The sequence below is a fragment of the Halichoeres trimaculatus genome, unplaced genomic scaffold (assembly GCF_033239565.1).
Source record: "Halichoeres trimaculatus isolate MK-OKI-2021-1 unplaced genomic scaffold, fHalTri1.1 fHalTri1_scaffold_16, whole genome shotgun sequence".
Taxonomy (NCBI): domain Eukaryota; kingdom Metazoa; phylum Chordata; class Actinopteri; order Labriformes; family Labridae; genus Halichoeres; species Halichoeres trimaculatus.
Genome location: NW_027437194.1, coordinates 12145807 through 12167863, shown reverse-complemented (window position 1 = coordinate 12167863; position 22057 = coordinate 12145807). Strand labels below are relative to the sequence as shown.

General features: G+C 37.3%; 1 protein-coding gene and 1 long non-coding RNA gene across 2 annotated transcripts in view; both read right to left on the bottom strand.

The window, feature by feature from the left end:
• Positions 1-22057, bottom strand: part of npr2 (natriuretic peptide receptor 2) — an 82231-nt gene that overhangs the window by 44601 nt on the left and 15573 nt on the right. The window contains exons 3-8 of the mRNA XM_074690014.1: positions 17734-17847; positions 17212-17347; positions 14868-14962; positions 10599-10734; positions 7669-7753; positions 257-377 (exon numbers count right to left, since the gene is read on the bottom strand). Of these exons, the coding sequence (XP_074546115.1) occupies positions 257-377; positions 7669-7753; positions 10599-10734; positions 14868-14962; positions 17212-17347; positions 17734-17847 (687 nt within the window). The remainder of the gene's footprint in view (positions 1-256; positions 378-7668; positions 7754-10598; positions 10735-14867; positions 14963-17211; positions 17348-17733; positions 17848-22057) is intronic.
• Positions 4095-5081, bottom strand: LOC141805189 (uncharacterized). Its single transcript, XR_012599697.1, has 3 exons — positions 5012-5081; positions 4852-4917; positions 4095-4519 (listed from the first exon to the last, which is right to left on the bottom strand). It is a non-coding gene; the product is annotated as an uncharacterized LOC141805189 (long non-coding RNA).

The window sequence follows — 22057 nt, the reverse complement described above, 5'->3', positions numbered from 1 at the left end:
CGTTAAAGTCACTAATCAATGTCCTGAGAAAAAAAAGCCATAAACTGTTAGAGGTACATGTCCACAATAAGTGCTTGAGGTGCTTTTTGTGTTTAAAGCAAAAATATTAAAAAGAGAAAGATTTTCAAAAACTGTAAAATGAGATTGTAGAGTTGTCACACAAGTCTTTGGGCTCTTTTTGTCATCTAACCTTCACATTTTTTTATCATTTTTGTCTGACAGTAAAAATAAACACTTCATCAAAGAGATTCTGTACCTGTGAGAGCGTGAGCCGGCTGCCGGCTCGTTTGTGGTATTTATTGGGGCTCTCGAACTGAAGGTCCTCCCACCGAATCCTCCAAAGCATTCCAGCCAACTCCTTCTCCAGCTTCAGTTTCCTGGAACAGAAAAACCAGGTGCGGACATCAACAAAGACAGAAGCACAAAAAACAGAAGAAGAATCCATCTGGATGTTTTTCCCACAACTTACAGATGCACTCTACAGGATGGTTAAAATAAGAAACTTTATTTTATTTCATGAGAAGAGGAAAGTTCTCCTGATTGGTGGTATCATTTTAGAGACTAAGTGAGAGAATAAGACATTTTAAACACCATGGCAAGTCAGATTATTAATTTTCGGGGAGGTGGTTTTGCATCTGTTTGCTCACCTCTATTATTTACATGGACTCTGAGCTTATGTTGGTGTATGCAGGTTTGTGTCTCTATATTTTTATTACATCTTTAACTCTCTGGTCCATATGCTTTACCTATTGAACTCTGATGAAGTGGAAAAGTACTTTGTAGGTGATTTTTTTTACAGTCCTGGACAGAAGGCTCTTTATTTCAAACACATGTTCTTATAGGAAGCTCTGTTAAACAGTAAAGGGCTGTTTTTCCATTGGTTTTACATAAGTTAAACAGATTGAAATTCTAGGCAACAGGAAACAACAGTTAATCATTGATCACTGTCAGGTTGTTTAAATGTTTGTTTAATACTCCCTCACCAAATTTAGGTTCACTTATTTACCCCATCTATGTTTTTTCAACTTGGATAAAGCTGCATGATTTTGTCGTATTCAGATGAATCATAGGTGAGTGACTCAACCTTTCTTTTAACCCAGCCGTTCTCTATTTGAAAAAAATCTAACTAAGAGAAAACCTGGATGATCTTGTTTATACAAATACTCACACTGAACACATCGTGACAGTCTGGTAAATCCAGAAATGTTGATATTTTTTGTTCAACCATGTTGTGTTTTTGCAGTAAACCCATCACAGAACTCTAAACTTATCTCAGCAAATTAGGAATTTGTTTAACACACATGCAATGTTTTCTCACTCAGCTAGTACATTTTAACTGGCATATTAACTGGTAATAGATTAGTGGTGATAAAATGCTTTTTGAATGCATCTTGGATTTTGAAGATTCAGAAAAGGCTGATCGATATCACACACATGAACAAAGTGAAAGAGGCAAGTCAGAAACGTTTGAGCAAAATAGACTTAAAGAGAGAGCAGTAGGCGTTTTTAGGGTTTATACTTTCTCCTTTGTACCTCATAATAGCTTTACATAAATTAAAGCTGAAAAAAAACACTGTTTTTCTCACACTGGTGTTTTACAAAAACCTTTGTTACAGGAGCTGTCTCTTTAAGGGTCCCTGCTCCACGAAACCCCTTCCCTCTGATTGGCCAGCCCTCTAGAGGCCTGTATTTAGATTGTGCGCTATTTTGCAATGGACCATTCCGAACAGTTAACAGACAGATCTGGGAATCTTTACAACATATGAATGTGTAGAGGTTTGAAAATCAGAACACGTTTAGTATGAACATCCAGCATTATTACTTTATACTGATGTTTAAATAAAGGAAAGCAAAATACCATTATTTTAAGGTTACAAATTATGGAAGAGATCATTTGAAGTTTTGATTATTTAGACGAACACGACGCGTTTATCGTAAAATTTCCTGTACTTTTCATATAGCAATAATAATCATATAATTTTAGATGTGGTTAAGTTTTGTGATACAGGTCACGTTAAACTGCATTGTGTAAATGGATGTCCATATAAACATAAACCTATGTATTTATGTATTTATTCAGGGGGTAACTATATTATTGAAGAGGAAAGAAAACTGAATTCTGGTTGGCTTTTTTTGAACTGTTGTTTCTACATCTACAAGAAGGCTCATTCACGCTTAAATAAGTGGCCAAAAAAAAAAGTTAGACTGTAAGTTTGTGTCAGTCATTCACTGGTATCAAAAGTGATGTTGATTTTATATCATGAGTAAGTCATGGTGCAATTTGTTACCCCACCATTAGGGTTTGATTATACAGAGTGGTTAACATATACAAACAGTGGTGTCTGATAATTCTTATGCACTATGCCCCAGACAGTGTGACTTTTCAAATAAATATAAAGGAGATCAACCATGCATGCCGCCTGTCATTGATCACCTTTGTCCCCTCTCAGTGGGTGAGCTGGGTGAGAAGAAATGGATCCAACCTGCTCCACAAAGAATTCAAACATTCTCCAGATTCCTGCCCATCCTTAGCAGTGATTAATCGAGTAATTTACGTGTCAGTCATATTTCTGACATGTGTTGAATGTTATTTCAGAGTTTCAGAAAGACGGACGATCTTAAAGCTGCATAGACTCAAAGGAGGAATTCAGGCAAATCAACACATCTGGGAAAAATCTCAGAGGCACTACAGGTTTTTTGTTCTTTTTTTTGACACTTAATGATTTAAAGTATAGACACTTTCAAAATAAAACTATTAGCCTTGAGTTATGAAAACCGGAGAGGAAATTCATTTTCAGCTTGAAACACATGAAAAATGAGAGGAGGCCACACATTCCAGCCCAATCTAAAAGGTGTAAAACACTTCCAGATGGCTTCAGGAAATTATTGCAGCGTTTGCAGATCACCGTGTTTTAACCATTCCAGCTGGCCCCAAAAGTGGCCCTTTATTTTTTTTTAACCTTTTTTCCACCAGGATAAACTTTGTAATTAAACTTTCCAGAAATTTTGAGGAACTTTGATGCTTTTTGTGTCTACAAATGCTCTTCTGGGTTGTGCTTGAGGGCAGGAAACACCATTAAACCTCTAATGCCCGCCAGCACCAGAAAAAAAAAAGGTATTTTTCTATTTAAGGAGCCTCATTTAGAGACCTCTGGCAGCCAGAGGGGCAAAGTGTGGGGCTCCACACTGGGCCTATTGTTTCATAAGTCCCATATGTGAATACCTCTGCTGGACCAACCCCTCCATTAAAACAACAGAGTCTCTGCTGCTCTGCTCAACATCTCCTCACACGGCTGCTGCACACCAGACTCCAAGATCAACTGAGAGCTGCTCACCACCTGGATAAAGCTGCTAGAAGATGTTTAACAGTCGCTCCATGAAATGAGAAGTCACTGAAAATTATTCTGTTTTATAAACACAGAGTATTAACGCAGCTTTCTACAGTGGAATAATGGTTGGACGAGACTGCAACATGAAACTACAGCAAAGTAACAAACAATGGAAAAATGGGCTATTTTTAATTCCTGACTTTCATTCTTTCATTATCTTTTTTTTTTACTTTTCAACTGCGGTGAATGTTTTTATTATTGTTTTACCTTGTTATTAATATTTGGAGGAATTTAGTTGTCAAGAAGTAATCCATATATTTTGATAAGCATTGAACTCAGTGAAACAAAGAGTATAAGCAATGTAAGATCATTTTTGCCCCCGTTTAGTCTGTCTGAGTCCTAACCTAACCCTAACCCTGTTATTTTTCTTTCACTATCGTGATGAGAGCTGTCATCTTCTTCCAGCAACACCTCAGCCATGCAGAAACTTCTGGAATGGGATTGATTTCAGGGAATCTTTCTCTTGTTTCAAAGAGGAGGAAAAAAGACTAAATATGTGATTAAGAACTTTCAAATGATGTAAAGCAGTGTAGATTCTGTCACAAAAACTATCAGAAAACAAACCATTTAACTCACATTATTTTTATTTAACCAAAAAGTCATTTTCCAACATTTCCATTTTACAAAAGGAACAGTTGCAAAATGTAACATTCCAGAGAAAGAACCATCTTCCCAACAACCCAAACAATCCTAGAAAATAATACACCAATAATTTCCCACAATTATACTTTCAATTTCTACATTCCCATTACCTCTGCAGTTAGAAATTGAATATTTTTGTGTATAAAAACTTTTTACCATTGTTTTAAAAATACACATATAAGCAGCAGCACACACATAGGAAATCAACTGTCATATATTTAGTTAAAATCTGTACTACCTCTTCTTAAAAATATATATAATAAATACAAAAATATCAGTCTTACAAATTGCACCCCCCTTAATGCAGTTCAAGCGACCCCATTGTAAAGACAAATTACCATAAACAGTGACAGAACTCATGTTAGAAACATTTAGTGGTGTTTTGAAGGGACCTATCTTGGAGGCCTCTCAGCAAACAGAAACCTTAAAGGCAGCTGTGTGTGTGTGTGTGTGCCTCTCTCTGTCCATCAGTATAGCTCCACTGGTGTCTGCGAAAAGAGGAAGGGACTTGTTAGCCAGTGTTGCTGTCTTAAAGAAAGAGGTTTACATTTATAGTTTTATGGTTTTTAAGAAGAATAAAATCAACTTAAAATCCAATAATAATAATAAAAAAAACAACAACCCTGATCTCTGTGAAAAATAAACTCCACTCATGAATCTGTCACCTATGTAAATGATGGATCTAAGTATATCTTGTTTACAACAGAGGTTGGTCAGGACCAAAGTGTTTAACAGTTTCCCTGTCCCCTGGGCCCACAAAAGAAATATCTCAGTTTAAAAACAGGTACAACAAATAAAAAATACGTATCCCAAAACTTACTGGCAAAGAGTCCTTTAAAACTAGCTAGCTAGTCAGAAAACCATGCTGTGCCTGATGAACTGTGAGCTGAAAGAAACAGAAAACAAAACTTAAACATCTTCAGAATAAATATTATCTGATAGTTTAATGATAGTCTCAGATTCAGGATCAGTAGATTTACCTCAAGTGGAAAGCTGCTCCTCCGTCTGTCCTCCATCATTCTTCTGATCAAAATCCATTGTGAATGGCTGGTGATTAACACTTGTTTGTGTTAATAATCAGTATTAGTGTGTGATCAGACTGTTTGTTTAAGCTGACACATAAATGATTTTTTCCTTATGTAAGACTCATCATCATCTAGCTAAACTTTGTATTTATGATAAAGACATTTTGGGAAAAGGGATAGATAATGGGAAATCAAAACTTTGTTTCCTAAAATTGAAGTTTTTTACTCTGGCACTAAGAAAATATAATTTTTCCTCAAGAAGCTTAAATGCTTCAGGCACACATGATTAACTTATTGTGCAATTAAATGGGGCTCATTCCAGCACTCCATAAACATGCAGACTGAGCCACATGGGACACTGTAACAATCCCCTTAAGTTGTTTATACAGCCAATTGCAGAGCACACAGTTACAACCATAAAATGTGGCAGGTAATCATTTTATCTAAATGGTACATAATTGCACAGGGGCTATCATTAAACCAAACACTAGTTTCACGATAAAAATCACTCAGTTCCCATTACTGTTAACTAAACCATCCACATCACATTTACAGTACTTAATATTTCTGTTTAAGTCTCTGATGTTCAATGTCTAGTCACCTCATGCTGTTCATGTTTCTTAAATGTTGTTTTGTTTCTTAGTTCCTTGAATTTCCGAAGGGTTAAAAAGAGCTCTCAGTGAAAGGGTGTAAAGTAAAAAACATCTGACAACACCGCTGCAATTTTCAGTGACACATTTCCCGTTCAAAAACTCTGTGACAGCTCAGTTGACGAGTCCGTGCACTTTGTATCACAAAGACTTGAAATATCATTGAAGTAGTTAAAGCTAGCACCAATGAGCTAAGCATACAGGTGCAGCTAAACACACTGATATCGGAGGGCAACTGCATCACAAAACCAGCAGGGCACTACTTCGGCCAATCGTCCTACAGCTAAGTCCCGCCCTAAAACGCAATGAGCAAATCACAGTGTATAGCCATTCCAATACACAAGGGCATTCTCTGCCCAGACGCACATTGAAATACATTGCAGAAAGTCAGGTTTTGTTCACTTTTATACAGTATTTCAGAGATTTTGAGTTTAAAAATGGTCAAACGGTGCACATAGTATCTTGAGAGGCTGGGCAACCAAGTGTATTTTCACCTTTTCCCAGGCCACATCTCAACCGAGAAACGTGTCTTCTTTGGATTAAGTTGTGCTGGAGTCCACAACATCAATTTAGCGTAAATATAAAGTGAATAAGGATGTCTCTGTCTGTTCTAAGGTAAGCTCACATCATATTTAAGGCAGCATATTGTCACTTTGCTGGAAAGAAACATCAAGTTATCTTAACATCTCTAACATTAGCTTATCTTAGCCTACCGTTAGCTCCTATGTCACTTTGTTTGTTGGAGTTCATTGGCCTATTATGTTAAACAACAATAAAATAATTCATATGTCTCTCAAATGAATAGTTTGGACCATTTGGGTGACTTCTAGATGATATGTGATCTCTTGGTCTCCAGAAATCATCAATGGCCACCAGCGAAAAGTGACTTGCTGTGACACCTTGCCTGAAAAAGTGGAGGGGGGCATGATTTGGACCTGTGACCTCTTATCTTGGTTTCAACATGGAATTTACAAAATGTCATATTGCCATATTTTTATATTTTCCAAGGCTGAAAATACTTTTTCAAAATCTTTGAACAATTTTTTTTAAACTTTAGTCCACTGGAGTAATACATAATTTATTCAGCACAAAACATATTAATTTATTTTGGTGTTTAAACCTAACCAAAGTGTGACAGCTATTTCAGATTAACACAGTGTTCATTATTCCAGCTAACCTTATACTCATGAAATTTGTTTCTGTACAAGCTGAGATTTTCAAGTCTCCATGGAGATCACTTGTTTAATAACTTTGACCACATAACAATAAGTCTTACTGGTAGCGTGTTTGTTAGTGTTTGACCCTGGAGCCAAAATGTGCACAAATCTGATGCAACATGGAGCTTCTTGAACTCCATAATATGAAGCGTAGAGCAAACAACACGGCTGCTGCGTTTAACAAGTTTGGAGGCGGAACTTGTTTGGCAGAGCTGACTCACTTCAAATTTACTGTCACAATTTTACATTGTATAGACAGCCTCTTCGTAAGAAGTGGGAAAATATATTTTTCTGATGAGATTTTAAAACATTATATTCCAAAAAACATTGAACATCTTAAGAAAAGCACCAAAAAAACAAACATTTGACTGATATCCTTAGTGACGTCAGTGTTGTGTGAATTAAGTAATCGGTTGGCAATTAGCTGAAATAGAGTGCAAAGAAAACAACATTTATGACCCCACTAATGATCATTAGGTGAGAAAATGGCATATGAGCTCACTTGGCAGCTTAAGAGCACTTTACCACTTCTTTAACACTGTCACCTGCTGAGCTGTTGCCATGGAAACAATCCTGTAAATACCACTCTGGCACCTATAGCAGCACAACCCATAAATCCAGACTCAAACATCTCTTTCTCTCCATCTCTCCATCAGTGGAAGGAGAAATCTGTACCTGCAATTTAACAGCTTGAGCTATAAGCAGCACAGACAGGAGGCATCACCTCTCTTTCAGTCAAACTCACCTGTAAATGAGAAAACTGGAGATCCCAAAAATGATGAGCGCTAATCCGGATCCCACAGCAACAATACCCAGAACTGGCAGATGACCTGGAAACAGAGGAAGGATTTAACAGTCTGTTGTTGTCATACGTTTAACAGATGTCCACATGCATATCTCTGAGAAGCAGAAAAAAAGGCTCTCTGCTGTGAAAAGTGCAGCTGTGACTTCCTGGCGTACAGCTGCACTGCTCTTGCAGTCTGTTAGCCACAAATACCGGCAACAATTTAGCACAATTACACAGCTCTGACATTCCTGGTATATAATTAAAACCCTAATTGAGACTAATTACACATCCTGCTGTAAATCAGAGGATGAGCTGATTCTCATCATTGAGGATACATCATTTCCAACAACACCAGGAATCAACTTCTGCTTGATTGCATCATAGTCTCACTCTAAGCCTCTTTTTTAGCATTTAGTGCAGATGTTCAGTTTTCATATTCTGATGAATAAAACATAAAAAAAAAAATTAAATTGTTCTATCTTTTGGTTGTGTCGTCACAGTTAAAAAAGATCTAAATTAGCAACACCAATGGTACAGTTAGATAACACATCCTTTAGGTTTTGTTGCTTTTTGACACCAAACCACATGCTGTTGAAAATGTAAAATGTATGTTGGCTGAATATCTGACTACAGATACAAAATACTCAGACTTGGAGTTTGTATAAAATAGATTCAAAAAGCACACTAAGATGACTGTCACACCAGTGAGGCTCTGTACTGGTTCTGGTTCCTGAAGCCTTATTTTGAGCAGCTGGCATGTTCAGACTGGGGAAAGAAATTGGTTCAGAAAAGTAAGTTCACAGCTGGAACTTTTGAGTGTTCCTTTATTTTCAGAGATTTTTTTTTTATTTACAGTTATGTTGGTTTTACTGATGTCTGTTTACTTTTGTTCACGTTTGTCTGTTCATTCATTCAGTTCAGGGCCACGGGTGGCTGGAGCCAATCCGAGCTGTCATTGGGCGAGAGGCGGGGTACACCCTGGACTGGTCCCCAGTCAGTCACAGGGCTGACACAGACAGACAACAATTCACGCACACACTCACACCAATGGGCAATTTAGAGTGATCAATTAACCTGATGAGCATGTTTTTGCACTTTTGGAGGAAGCAGTACCCAGAACCCACACACACACAGGGAGAACATGCAAACTCCACACAGAAAGGCCCACCGGCCAAGCTGGGAATCAAATCGGTGACCTCCTTTTTGTGAGGCTGCAGCGCTAACCGTTGCGCCACCACGCAGCCCTGTTTGTTTGTTTGTTTTGACCTTTCAATTCTGCTGAAAAAAGGCATTGAAAAAGCAAATGCACATGCTGTTGTGCTGTTTCCACCTGAGTGACACAGAAAGATGCCCTCACATTTTGGTTCCACTTAAACAGGTATGAACACAGGCTGATTCAATGGAAAGCACCAAGGTTCAAGAATCCAGAACAGAACCGGTTCCAGGACCAGAAGCATGCCATTATGAAAGCCTTTGTAAAGAATGTGGGTTGTACAGTGGTTTATGATGTATTTTTAAGCTCTCATTTGTGTTTTATGTTTCATATCAAATCATATGACATTGTGGCGTACCATGTCATTTTATAACTTTCTATATTATATCATGTCATATACTGGCATAATTTAATATATCATTTATTGACGTGTACAGTATCACACTTTGTATATCATATTGTATTGTGTCATATTATATCTGCACATATATTGTAGTGTTTCATATTGTATCATACCATTTTGTTTTGGTATAATAAACACTTACAGTGGATACGTTCAATTGACTTTACTTGAATCGAAAATGAATTACGAAAAAACATTTTCAGTCTAAGAAAGATAGGTATGATTTCTTCGGTCATCTCTTCCTGGATGCTCTGTGGGTTTTTAAATTTTCAAATACAAGCTTTGGGTGCCAAACTTGTGAGCCTTACAGTCAGAGTCTTAAAGTACATGAATAGGGTTATGAAAAACAGTGTTTTTGTTGTAGGTTACTCTGGAAAAAAAACATGAATTTAAAGAAAAGATCAGCAAGAAAAGGAATGATCTTGCTTGGATTCATTTAGATCCACTTTCCAAGTTGATAGATTGAGGGCACATCACATCTTCTGCAGCAAAGCAAAACACAGGAAGAAGAACAGACGGCCATTATTGCTCATCTTCAGATACTCAATTCATTCACTGCTGCAAGCTCCTGATTCTCTGAATGTAGTGGAACAGCTCACATTGTACTGACCTTGTCCGTTTCTCTCCTGATTAAAAGCTGTCGTCACCATTCTTTGTGTCTGTGCATGTTGCTTAACTGTAATCATCCCAATCTTTTTGCAGATAGCTTCAAATTTACTGAGTCTCCCACAATTATCCCTCCTTCACTGCAGAAAACATTTATGTCTGCTGTGGTTTCTTCCTCAGTTAATCATCTGTAGCAGTTCTCCTGGGAAAAATGTCACTTTGTAGACACAACTTCTACTGTCTCTGCACTTAGTGTCTTTTAAACTGCTGTCTACCAAAGAAAAGCAAAGAGGGATATGTTTACTTCATTCAGAGACTGGATAAAACTGATGGAAAACAACACATTGATCAACACAACATCAGTGAAAGTATCTCAGGGTCCATACAGATGAAGAGATAATATATTATTAGTGGACTGTAATAACGACCTAATGAGAGGTTTAATCTTACTCTATGTCAGGAGGAGAAAAATCTTGACTAAGTGTTGGATCACTTCTCTTGTCATCAGTTCTGTGCATGAACTTCATTGTCCTAAGTCAGTGTCAGCTCCAGTCAATCTGTTCTGTTCTGGAGATACTTAACACAAGAAAGTCTCTAGAAAGAGGGTTTAAAACTAACTTTTGAGAAGGGTGCATTGCAATTATAGATTATTGAATGGTTGATTACCATCATTGCAGGAAGGATCATCTGTGGAAAACACACAGGGTGGGTTATCCAATGGTGGACCCCCATTGGGCCAGTGGATCCTCTCTGTCTGGGACCAGATTATGTCTTTGGTGGTTCCATTGTAGTAAGCAACAAGCTGCAAACACAGAGGAAAACACTGATTAAAAATATTTGACATATTTGGATCAGTGAATCTCCCTCCTTAATCTAATTTGACACACACTCACACAGAATGCACCGTAGACAGAGGAAAAATGAAAATAAACTTGCATAGCTTGACATGATGTTATTGTAGTGGAACTTTGTAACTGTCTAATTTAAACTAAGTTTATTTTTCCCGAGAGTGTTCACCCTCCTCCTGAAATTACTGTGCTGTCCTGCCATTAACAAGATATTAAATAAACCAAACTCTTTAATCAATATTTTTGTGCACTTTTATGGTAGATACAGACTGATGTGTTTTTTTAGTAGTCAAAGAAGCCGGTAACAGATACTTAGAGCTGATATTCATTTGCAGTATGGAAAATAAAGTGAAAACGTTGGCATCAAAATTTGAAATAATACAAACTCCAACATTAACTTTGCTTAAGTGCCTTTGAACAGCTTCCTGGCTAAGCAGATGTCTTATAAAGTTAAATGAGAACTTAAAAAAATAGCTCCCCAAAATTTTATATAGTAAGTCAAGTTTTCCTAAAAATGGCTCTGTGTGTCACTAACCAGATTATACTGTGGGTGGGACAATGCTACTGGCAAATTTAATTTCTTATCAGCCACCAGATTGAAAATAGCCCGATGCTGATACGCTTCAAAATGCCAAATATCGGCCAATAATCGGTCTATCCCTACTTTACAGCTACCTTTGGGTTGGCAAGGTAAAAAAAAATCACTCTTTCATCAGAGGAAAATGAGACAACAACACAGGTGGCAAACATTCTGAGCAGCTTGTTTGTCTGTGAGTTTTATTTAGATGGTATAGCCTCATGGAGAGCATGTGCTGTCCCGCTGTGAAACTCGATTCCTGTGTTTCTAACTGGACAGAGAAGTTTTTATGTGTCCAACCCATGCTCCCAGCATGTTGTGTCCTCCCCCTGCATAAACCTTAAGGGCCACCGACCCCCAACGGGAGGTCGACAAAACAATGCAGGCTGGGATGGGTGAAGGGGAAGGGTGGTGCAACGTCAGAAATAGACACAGGTTTTTTTTCAGTCTGGGGGCTTCCAAGTAATGTCCTCCAACAATTCACATCATCATGTCTTCAGTCTTTTTGCCTATTTTTAGGTTGGCTGACAAAATGAGAACATCCAAGTAAAGATAATGCCCACACACAAATAAAGAATAGGTGCTTTTTAATACACAAATCATGGAAGTGGACTCTGTTTATATCATTATTTTGTGAAAGGCTAGGAGAGACCCAAACATGGTGAAAAACTGTTGGTTTTAGGTTAAAAAAAAAAATTAAACAAAGTTCAGAGGAAGCTACAAAAATTAAATTGAATTATGTCTCTCTTATTACAAGTCTGAAAATAGTCTTTAAAGGATCGTCCTGACAGAGGCTCAGTCCCACATGAATGAACTATGGGTCATATATAGACTCCAGACTGTCATTAGAAAAAATCCTGTCCTTTTTCATCACAATTTTTTTTATTTTATTATAAAATGAAGTCTGTGAACAAAGTTTTTCTGCACTTTGATCAAAAGGGGTATCTTCCTACTCTTGCATGAAGAAAATTAACTCACTGAGCAGGTCTAAAGTATGTTTCAAATTACAGTTTGTTGACAGGCCACTAAAAATGTTTTTAAAAACTCTACAGTTGAAGAACAACCGCAACTTTGTCCAAAAAGAAAAATAAAACATTAGTAAGAATCTAAATCACTATGGGAAACATCTCGAAGGCTTTTGTTTTGACTGAATGGTCATGTAAAATCAAAGGTGCAGTGTTGCATGATCAGGAATAATAATCAGAGCTGACTTGTCAGAAACTAAATATATTATTCATACAATAAATTTAAAAAGTGTGTCTGAGTCTTTTTGATGTGTACCTGATTTTAACTCAAAGTTATTAACCATTTTAAGCTGTCTGAGATTCTCAGAGTTGAAGCCACCAGGCAGCTGGTTTCTGAGGTCAACCAGCCATTTGAACCAACTAAAACAAGGGATAAATGAGACCAGGAAGTCACTCTGATGGCGTGAGGGGGACCGCTGTGAAAATCTAACTGATCTTACGTCCAGTTAACCCACTTTTGCTACCCTCAGAGAGAAAGAAAGAGGGGAAACGTGCTGGAGCAGTCCATGGTTGAGTTTACCGAGCACAACATACACAAATATTTTCTCCAGACTGGGAGGGAAGTTTGAGGTTTTATGCATCTCATCATTAGTGAAATCTTAGCAAACCAAAAGTATGTCCAGATAGTAACGTTTCTTCTGCTGTCCTAGCATCAACAACCAAACACAAACCAAGGCTGTGGTTTCAGAATACACACATTCTGCCAAAGCATTAGGGGAATTAGAAAAACATGAAGTGAGTCAGACTTACAATCTATCTGTCACTTTCTTGTCTGGGCATCTTTACATATGAACTGAAGGACGCTTTAAGTTTGTGTCCAAAAAGTAATCTGTCAGGTATTTAGACTTTTTGGAGACAAGGTGACTTGCAGGGTTTCTATTGCCTGGTGATGAGATTTTAGCAAAGGAGAATCCAACGATAGCATTACATTAATGAGGACAGAGTGCGCATTTGTGTGCAGTGACATCCAACTCCCTGTAGCCCCCTTAGTGTTTTTTTCCATGTGGTTTTCTGCCTCTTGTTTAGTAAGAAAGACACCTACTGGTAGTAGACAAGATTCCTGGTTTAATTTCAGTTTTTGTGAGCCAAGACTGAAACTTAAGATAAAAACAAACAGCAATACAGATCTAATTTCACTGATCTGTCATGAGGCTAAAAAGATTTGAACAGATTGGTTTTAAAAAAACCTAACACTGAACAACCAAGACAAAAATAGGAAGGTTGATCACAGGGATTGTATGTGAATTTATTTCAGCATTGGAAAATTAGCATTAGTTTAATTGCTGCTAAGCCTGTCAGCTTGTATTTGTGATCATAGTGATAGGGCACAAGCTAAAGGCTAACACAGGGGCCAAGCTGTTTGTGATAAGAGGAGTGAGGTTACATTAGCGCTGCTTGGTAGATGACTGGCAGGACATAACCTGGATTCACCAACATTACACATTACGGACATGTCTCAGAGCGCTAGGTTGCTTGTAGCGCTAAATATAAACGGCTACTAAACTACAAACAAACTGACAAAGTGGATACGTCAGAGGACCAGGATGCTAGTAGCACTACATATAGCAAGCTACTAAACTACAAACAAACTTACAACATTTTCTTGATGTCACGTTTCAAACAACAGCGCTAGATAAATGTTGATAAACACCTCACGATGCATTGTATCTGGTAAGAAGTTGTCTTGAACAAAGAAAATTTGTTTCAATTCCAAAAGAAACACATTCCTTGTTAAAAATCACGACAGTGTGCCTGAGACCAAAGGGTGGTAATGCAGTCCAATTAAAACAGCATCTTAAATGATAGGGGCTTTCATATTTTGATCCTTAAGGGTCCCCAAAGAATAGTTTTGTAGGAATTATTTTCAAATTTAAACAGAAAAGTATTATCCCCCACTCTTAAAAAAACCCCCAAAGAATAAAATGTACATGGTCATAGCTCTGTGGCAAAAACAAAAAAGGGTTGTTTCTCATTTGCTTATCAGTCCAGTCCATGCCCAACACCCACAAAAAAAAAACAACCTTAGTGCCAAATCAGCTTACAAAAAGCTGCAGCACACAACCCATTTGTCCCTGCATGCATTGTTTCAACATCTATCTTTGCACCTGAGGGTATTTAGTAAAATCCAATCTAATTAAGTGTTATCACATGGTTTGGTCCATTCAGCCAATCTATCTTTTCTAAATCTCACAACTAAGTCAACGTAATCTCCTCTGACAAACAAAACTAGGACTATGTCTCTTTATTGTGCCTCTACCCATTTTTCAAAGCCCCCAACTTTTTTCATATCTTCTGCTTCTGTAAAATAAAAAGTTAACATTTTGGTTCACCCAAAGAAGAACAAAAAGTGTAGCCAGTGCATTTATCGACTATGATGAAAGAAGAGACAACACCAAAATGTAGTTTATGTTTACTTACCCTCCTATAATATCCTGTGTGAGATGACAAAGAGATCAAAAACCGAAGATAGCAAAACATGACGTACCCCATACTCTCCTGTCTCCTGGTCCGTCATGGCCCACAGGTTCAAGTCTATATCTCTGGCATTTTTGTGGTCTGTCGTAACAAGTCCTGTCACCCCTGTAAAACACAAACAATGTTCACAGTAAGGGTCTGATTCAGGCTGGGTAACATCATATATGGTACTACCACAAACTTTCAAGCACCCATTTCATTTTTCCCCTTTCAGATTCAGATGAGTCATCGTATGAGCCACAGAATTTTTCTGGTATTTTTGAGCGCTTGAATCAAAAGCACAAGTCCTTGTCCCTCTTAATCATTACTGTCTCTCTGAAATGATGTACCGCATTTGTGTACTAGTTTGGTTTAAAGTGACTGAAACAAATTTCTTTTTTTTTTCTCCTTCTTTTTTGAAGCTTTGGTTTTCAAACGAATGAATGTAAGTGCTGAAAACTGTTTTGAGTGAGTAACGGGGATTCAGAGAGCATCAACAAGGCTCCCTGAATTTTTTTCTTTATATTACAGTTTCTGCTGAATCTTTTCAAACATATCATGGTGAAAACTAGGACAGCTTTATCACTTTAAAGTTTGTTTTCTTCTCATTTCACACCACTGACCTTTGTGGGAATACAAAGAAAAGAAACCAGAATTCGACGTCTGAAAAAAAAAGCTTTTGACTGCAAAACCAGTCAGCGTTAAACACTATCTTTGGAAAAATGTCATAAATATCCCAAACTAAGAATGATAGTCTTTATCTGGTAATTCTAAGCAAGACAACTCTTTCAAACTGAACCAAAAACTTATCATTCTGCTTCTTTCCTCCAGAAAGATGTGAGAGCAAATGTGACAGCCAGAAAAGTAAACAAGGAAGTGTGTGAGCGTGCACGTCAAGCATCAAATGACCTGTTAACTGTAGTGTTGTGTGATAACTGTTCAGTGATGCTATAATTACTGTGTTGAAAGGGTGTATTTTAATCTCATTTTCAAAGAGTCAATAGTGCTTTCCAACAAAGCCAGTCAGGTCAGTAAACACATGTTTACAGTCAAACACGTGAGAGGCAGTCATAGCTCTTAGCTAAATGTCTGACAACATTTTCTGAGGTGGAGACAGTTCTATAATTATTAGCATCATTAATCTGTCACTGAAATCTTTTTGAAATTGATGGGTTCATTGTATTTAAGCCTTTATCTCCGGATGTGTCGGCACCGATACATTTGCACAAGTGCATTTTGAATGTCTATTGTTCCTACGCAGTTTGCATCATAAGAAAAATTCTGACGGACTCTGAAAGCTCAGATGTTGCTCTTTCAACCAATTTGTGGTTGTTACAGTAATTTCACTCAGGCATTTAATGAGTTTGTCCAAAAATGCAAAAAAGATCCTCCTGGATTAGAAAACCTCCAATGATTCTGAGAACAAAGAAGCATCTGTAGGGGCAACTTCCATGCGGATGCTAGGTGTTCTGGTGATGATGTAAGAGTCCTTTTTTTGTACAAAATAAGAGCCAAAGACTCACAAGTAAGTATGTTTTACAAATTTCAAAAATCCAAGTTTATCCAGTAAGATTTGTTAAAATCCAATTGCATTTTTTTACTTTTTTATTTTTCATTTAAAAATGTTTTACTCTCGTATAATGTGCAGAAATTTGGAAATAACCCCCAGATATTTAATGTAGTTTCCCAGAAAAATAGGCCAAAGCATTACCCAAAGGACATTTTCGTACCTTTTCATTGTCATAATAAGCAAAAGAAAAAAGTTGAAGCAGACATTCTGAGGCTCATGTCTTAAAGGGTTAAACATGTCCATCAAGCGTTTCCACCTTGTTTTCTTTGAACAGGATCAGAATACAATCCGATCATTTGTATCAGATTTTGGTGTTTATCAATCTTACATTAAGTCTTAGCCTGTCCTGAGTTTGCTACCCGAAAGAGTCTTTTACGTAGCTATGTCTAGGAATGTCCTTTACCATCACCGCTCCAGCAGTTTGGCCAAGTTTCCCTCCTCTTAATAGTTCAGCTGACTCTTCTCCTTAGTAACTTGGATTAAATTTTACTGAAATTACTGTTTGGTGTAGTGTATTCTGGATAAGTGAAGTCTGTAATTTGCTCAGATTTTCTGACGTTTGACGGAAAAACGAGGCACTTCAAGCATCTTTCTTCACCTGTGAAGGCAGCACCAGATTCTCAAGTGTGAAGCCTGCCAGGCCTTCATAAAATAAGGAAGACACATGCAACTGGTAAACTTCCTCATGTAATGTGCTTTAAAAACTAGAATACTCCTTATCAAGTTAATAGCTCAATGTTACATAATCTTTCTGGGCTAAGTAGTTTGTTTTAGTTCACTCTTTAACTTAACAACATCAGCTCACCCCAAAATCTGCGGTTCTGCGTCCTCATTGTGATGTTGATGCCGTCATTCTGAGCTCCACCTTCTGCCAGCGTCTCCTCTAAGGCTTTGGCGTACAGCACAAAACCATCGTAGAAGCTGCCAGCAATGTAGTCCATCTGCAGGAGGAAGGTTTGTTTGTTTGAATTATTAACAACATGCTAGATTGTGCAACACACACGGAAATGATTAAGAAGCTTAATCATGGAACAATAAAAAACACTTAGCTTATAAATAAAGGAAACTCCTATTCTAGAGCCAGCATGACAACAGAAGTGTGCTGACGAAATGATATGAATATGGTCAATTAAAGTACCAAGCGAGTTAAAGGCAGTAATAAAAGAAAAACTATTAATTGCTTACATCATTATCAACATCATTCATCATTAACAGCTGACATTTACACAGCACTGTGGGTGTTTTTCTCTGTGTAATATCTAATAAAAGATTAAAGAGGCTGTGATGCTGCTGAGAACACATGACGTTTTTACAGGCTGTAACTCACCAGCGATGGCTCCAACTGCACACCGAAATCCTTCAGAGCTTTGGCATGAAGCCTCTTCTGGAATTCTATGTACTCTGGATTATCAGGGGGCCGGTAGGTTATGACGAAAACCGACTAAAGGAGACAAAGAGAGAGGAAACCAGTCAAGAAAAGAACTAAAGCACACGTTACATGAACTTAAGATTGACCAGTCAGCCTTTCACTGAGTTTAACTTTTTCAAACAGAACAGAAAGATGAAGTCCAGATTTCCTGCTGGAAATCTTCAGCAAATTTCCAATTTCTTACTTAGAAATTAAACTGACACTGCAACTTATGTAGCGCAGTTTTTGTGGACAGACTTGCAGGGCTAATAAATCATGCTCTAAGGAAATCCATAGCTTGTCTCTTTATTTTCATTAAAGCTAAGAACAAAAGTTCTCACTTTCAACACATCTGTAAAGTCTTGCACTCACATGTTGAAGGCAATGACTCTAGTAGCTTTGTAGGAAATCATCAAGAGAAGGCACATTGGAAATGGGGCGGGCTCTGAGTCACCACGCTATAGCTACAGGGTGCCCGCCTGTCAATCAGCTGAGCTGGGCCTTTAATTGGGTGTATTTGTGCTCTTAATATCTCCTAAATTGCTGTGTTAAAAAAAAAAAAATTCAGCCCCTGCACAGTGTGTAGTTATTTAGGTAGGGGACGTTTTTTTGTACCAGGCTGTAAACATGTTTATTTCTGCTGTGAAAATGGCTTTTTTGGCTTGGTGTGTATGTGGTTTCTGGTACTTCTGGAGCCAGCCTCAAGCTAACACTTGGAAAAAGCACAGATTTTAGCACTTCAGCATTGGGCTGTCAAAATAATAAAATGCCCTTAATGTGCAGTGCAAAAATATACTAAATGTAACATTTTTTAAGTCACTGAATGTAAATTATAGCAAAACACTTGCAAACTTGCAGCTCTGCTTAGCAGCTACACTATAAGTTGTACTCTTGTTTCTAGAAATTCTGTTGGTTAAGTTTGCTGTTTTCTGATATTCGAAACAAAAGGCAAAAAAGCAGGACAGAAAAAAAAGATTTTGCAGTAAGAACTAACAGACTGCAAGCTGCCATGAAACGGTTTAATTCACCCACAGACATTGATCTTATTGCTTGCTAATAGAAAACCAATGCTAACAATAGCTACCGGTCCTCAACAAAAAGTTTGTGGGCTGCAGAAATAACCGTGATGTTATCTTGTGAATGTGGAACATAGCTTATTTCATGAAAGTAAGCAGAAAGATTATGAACCCACCTTATTTCATTTTTTTCAGCAGGATACTAGCAGTGTCACCATGCTAACTGTCAAACTGGGCTGTGAGAAATTTTGTTTTGTTCCTGTTCCTGTTTTGTCCCTTTGAACAGGGGGTTGAACTGTTTATCAAAGTGGTGATAAGATGAAAAGAGATGAAGCACAAGTCTACCTGAAAAACCAACCAGAAAACATCTTTCTTCCTTTTAAAACTTAAACAAGTAATCATAGTGGTCTTTTAGCATTTGCTTTTATTAGATAAAAGGTGATGATCAAAAAACCTCTACAAAGAAACTTTTTTCAAGTCCTGCTTCTTTATTTTCAAATCAGCTTTTAGAATTCCTGGTTATGATTACTATTCAAAACTTTATTCATGGTCATAATGGAAATAGTATCATTTATGTATTTTTCATTTGAATGTTAAAGAAGAGAATAATGTTTTTCAAAGTATTTGTGACTGAGTTAAGAAAAACTGTAAAGCTGAAGCACTTTTTATTCCCCTTCCATTTTATTCTGAAGGCCTCTTAATGAAATTTAATGATTCAATTTCAGTTTTTAAAAACAAAGATTAGGACAAAATGATGAGTTGTTTCAATCAAAGCCTCATTATGTGATTATATAACATGTTCTAAGAGGAGATAAAAAGCCTTTTAGTCCATAAACACAGAAGGTGGCAGGGAAGCAGTGTTAACATTTCTTTTATGGTGTTTAGAAAATGTTAGTTAAAGACAGCTGTAACACCACATACACTGTAATAAATTCATTTTATATCTGATGGAGTGTTTGAATAAGGTTTGAATAAATAAGAAAATATTCAGTCAGAGATTCTCAGTCAGAATATGACCTTTGATTTGATGTGCTAACAGAAAAACAAGTTTTATCCATTTCTTTGAAGCAGCTTTGCTCTTAACAAACAGAGAAATGGATTTTTCTTCACATAACAATGTTGGAGCCCAACTACAAACATCCACAAGCAATTACAGCTCTTAAAGAAGCTCATTGAAATAACGAGCTCTCTTATCGCTTGCAGACAAATTAACGCCTTGCAAGATCAGCAAAATAAAAGCCAAAGTTTTTGCACCTCAGCCAAGGTTAGGAGCAGTTCACAACTTCACACAAATAGATGTGAAGTCTGATTCTGATGCTGAAACAGTTTATTATTCATGCATCATTTCAGCTCTACAAAATCTCTTTCATGAGTCAGAAATCCTGTTTCAAAATGAAAAATGACTTTATTTCCTGCACGAGTTAAACCCCTGTGAACTCGTAGAAATACTGTTATATGTAACCTTAACTTGAGTGTGTGCAAGCTTTCAGCTAGTGTAGATACTTTGGTAGTATCAACCTGTTGCTGAACAGATTTGCAGGGGGTAACTATACAGAGGGTTTATAAGGACACTCCAGTGTCTCAGTCAAAGAGATCTGAAAGTTTTGACCTTATTTTGCCTCCAAAGCATCATCATAAAACAAGCAAATGGCTGCTCTGAAAATGGCAAATGTCAGATGAAGAGAGTCCTTCTGTTTTTATCTACTCTTGGTTTTGTCCAGCTTTTACTGCAGTTACAGCAACACGTCTCTGGAATAGTGTCAATATATTTTTCCCGAGAGCTTTAACACTGATATTATCCCATGCCTTCTGCAGCTCAAGCCAAAGGGGTCCCTGGTTTGTTTACTTTATCCAACTACTTGACCAAATTTGATGGATGAGGTTGAGGTCTAAAATTAAGGTGACCAGTCCATCATTTTCAGTGCTCCTTTTTTTAAAAAGGGAAAATTGTTTAAATCTAGTCTCTAGTCTAGTGCATCATAACATAATGATGACTTTGTTCATATCTTGTTTCAGCATCATTTTTGCCATTACAGTGCGATTTTTTATGACACAGCATCAAATTAAATTTCTTGCTTCAGTTGAAAAATTCAGATTTTTTTCAGTTCACTGGTTGCCATTGGTGTCCATAGACATCAATTTGGTTGGGAGATAGGCAGGGTCTGGCGGAGCTTGTCTATAAATATAAGCTTGTAAATTACTGTAGCTGATAGCAGTGCTCTCTGTGGGTAAAACATCATGATCAGCATAGATATTTGCAGAAGATCTGAGACGACAGACATGGTAAGATGTTGCAAACTGGAAAAGTTCAGGCAGCTCAAACTAAAACATAGAATATGTTGTGGTTGTTCAGAGAGAAAGAGTGTGGCGATCATGAGAAAAGACGGCAGAGATCATGGTGAGGATCAAAGGACGGAGTTTCCGAGAGAGTGCTATATAAAAAGGTATGTTTTCCCTGTTTTTTTTTAAATCAAAAACATGAAGAGGGGTATGAAAGGCAATTTCAGTGTTCAAATAGTCATTTAACACAATATTCTGTGGGTCTTGAAATATTCAGAATGCCCTGAAAATGGCTGGCAGCCAATGAGTTAAAAGTAACATTTCAATTTGGGTATCAAACAGATCACAACATTAACAGTTACCTCAAAGTTCAAAAATAGAGTTGTATTTTACATCTGTTTTCCATTTTCAAGCACTGGAGTGAACATATGTTAGTCCATTATTGGAGACCTTGCCATAATTAATTTAACATTACACTTGATTTATATTCAGATAGATGCTCTCCTTCAAAACTTTGTGAATGCTGAATTAGAGATAATTACAAAAAGCTGGTTTGGCATTTAGGAGGATCAATTAGCCTAAGAACGACACAGCCTGTGCCCACTCTGATGTCTCAGAACACTAATTTGTTTGGTTAAATGGCTTCCTGTGGAAACATTTTTTTTTTAATGTCATGCAAGAATTTCACTCCTCGAAGCGGTCAAAGGCTGGAGGGGATCTTTACCTCTGAGACTCAGTTTGCAAGCAAAGGTGATTTATCCTTCAAAGATCGATGGTAAGAGCACCCAAACGCTGCTCATATCCTTAAACATTAAAGCTTCATCTGACATGAGCGTGTTTTAAGAAACTGCTAAACCAGGGATAATTACAAACACACCACTAATCCTCCAAGTTTCTGAATTAAATGTCACTTTCTGCAGGATTTGAAGACTGTGCTCTGTCAGATT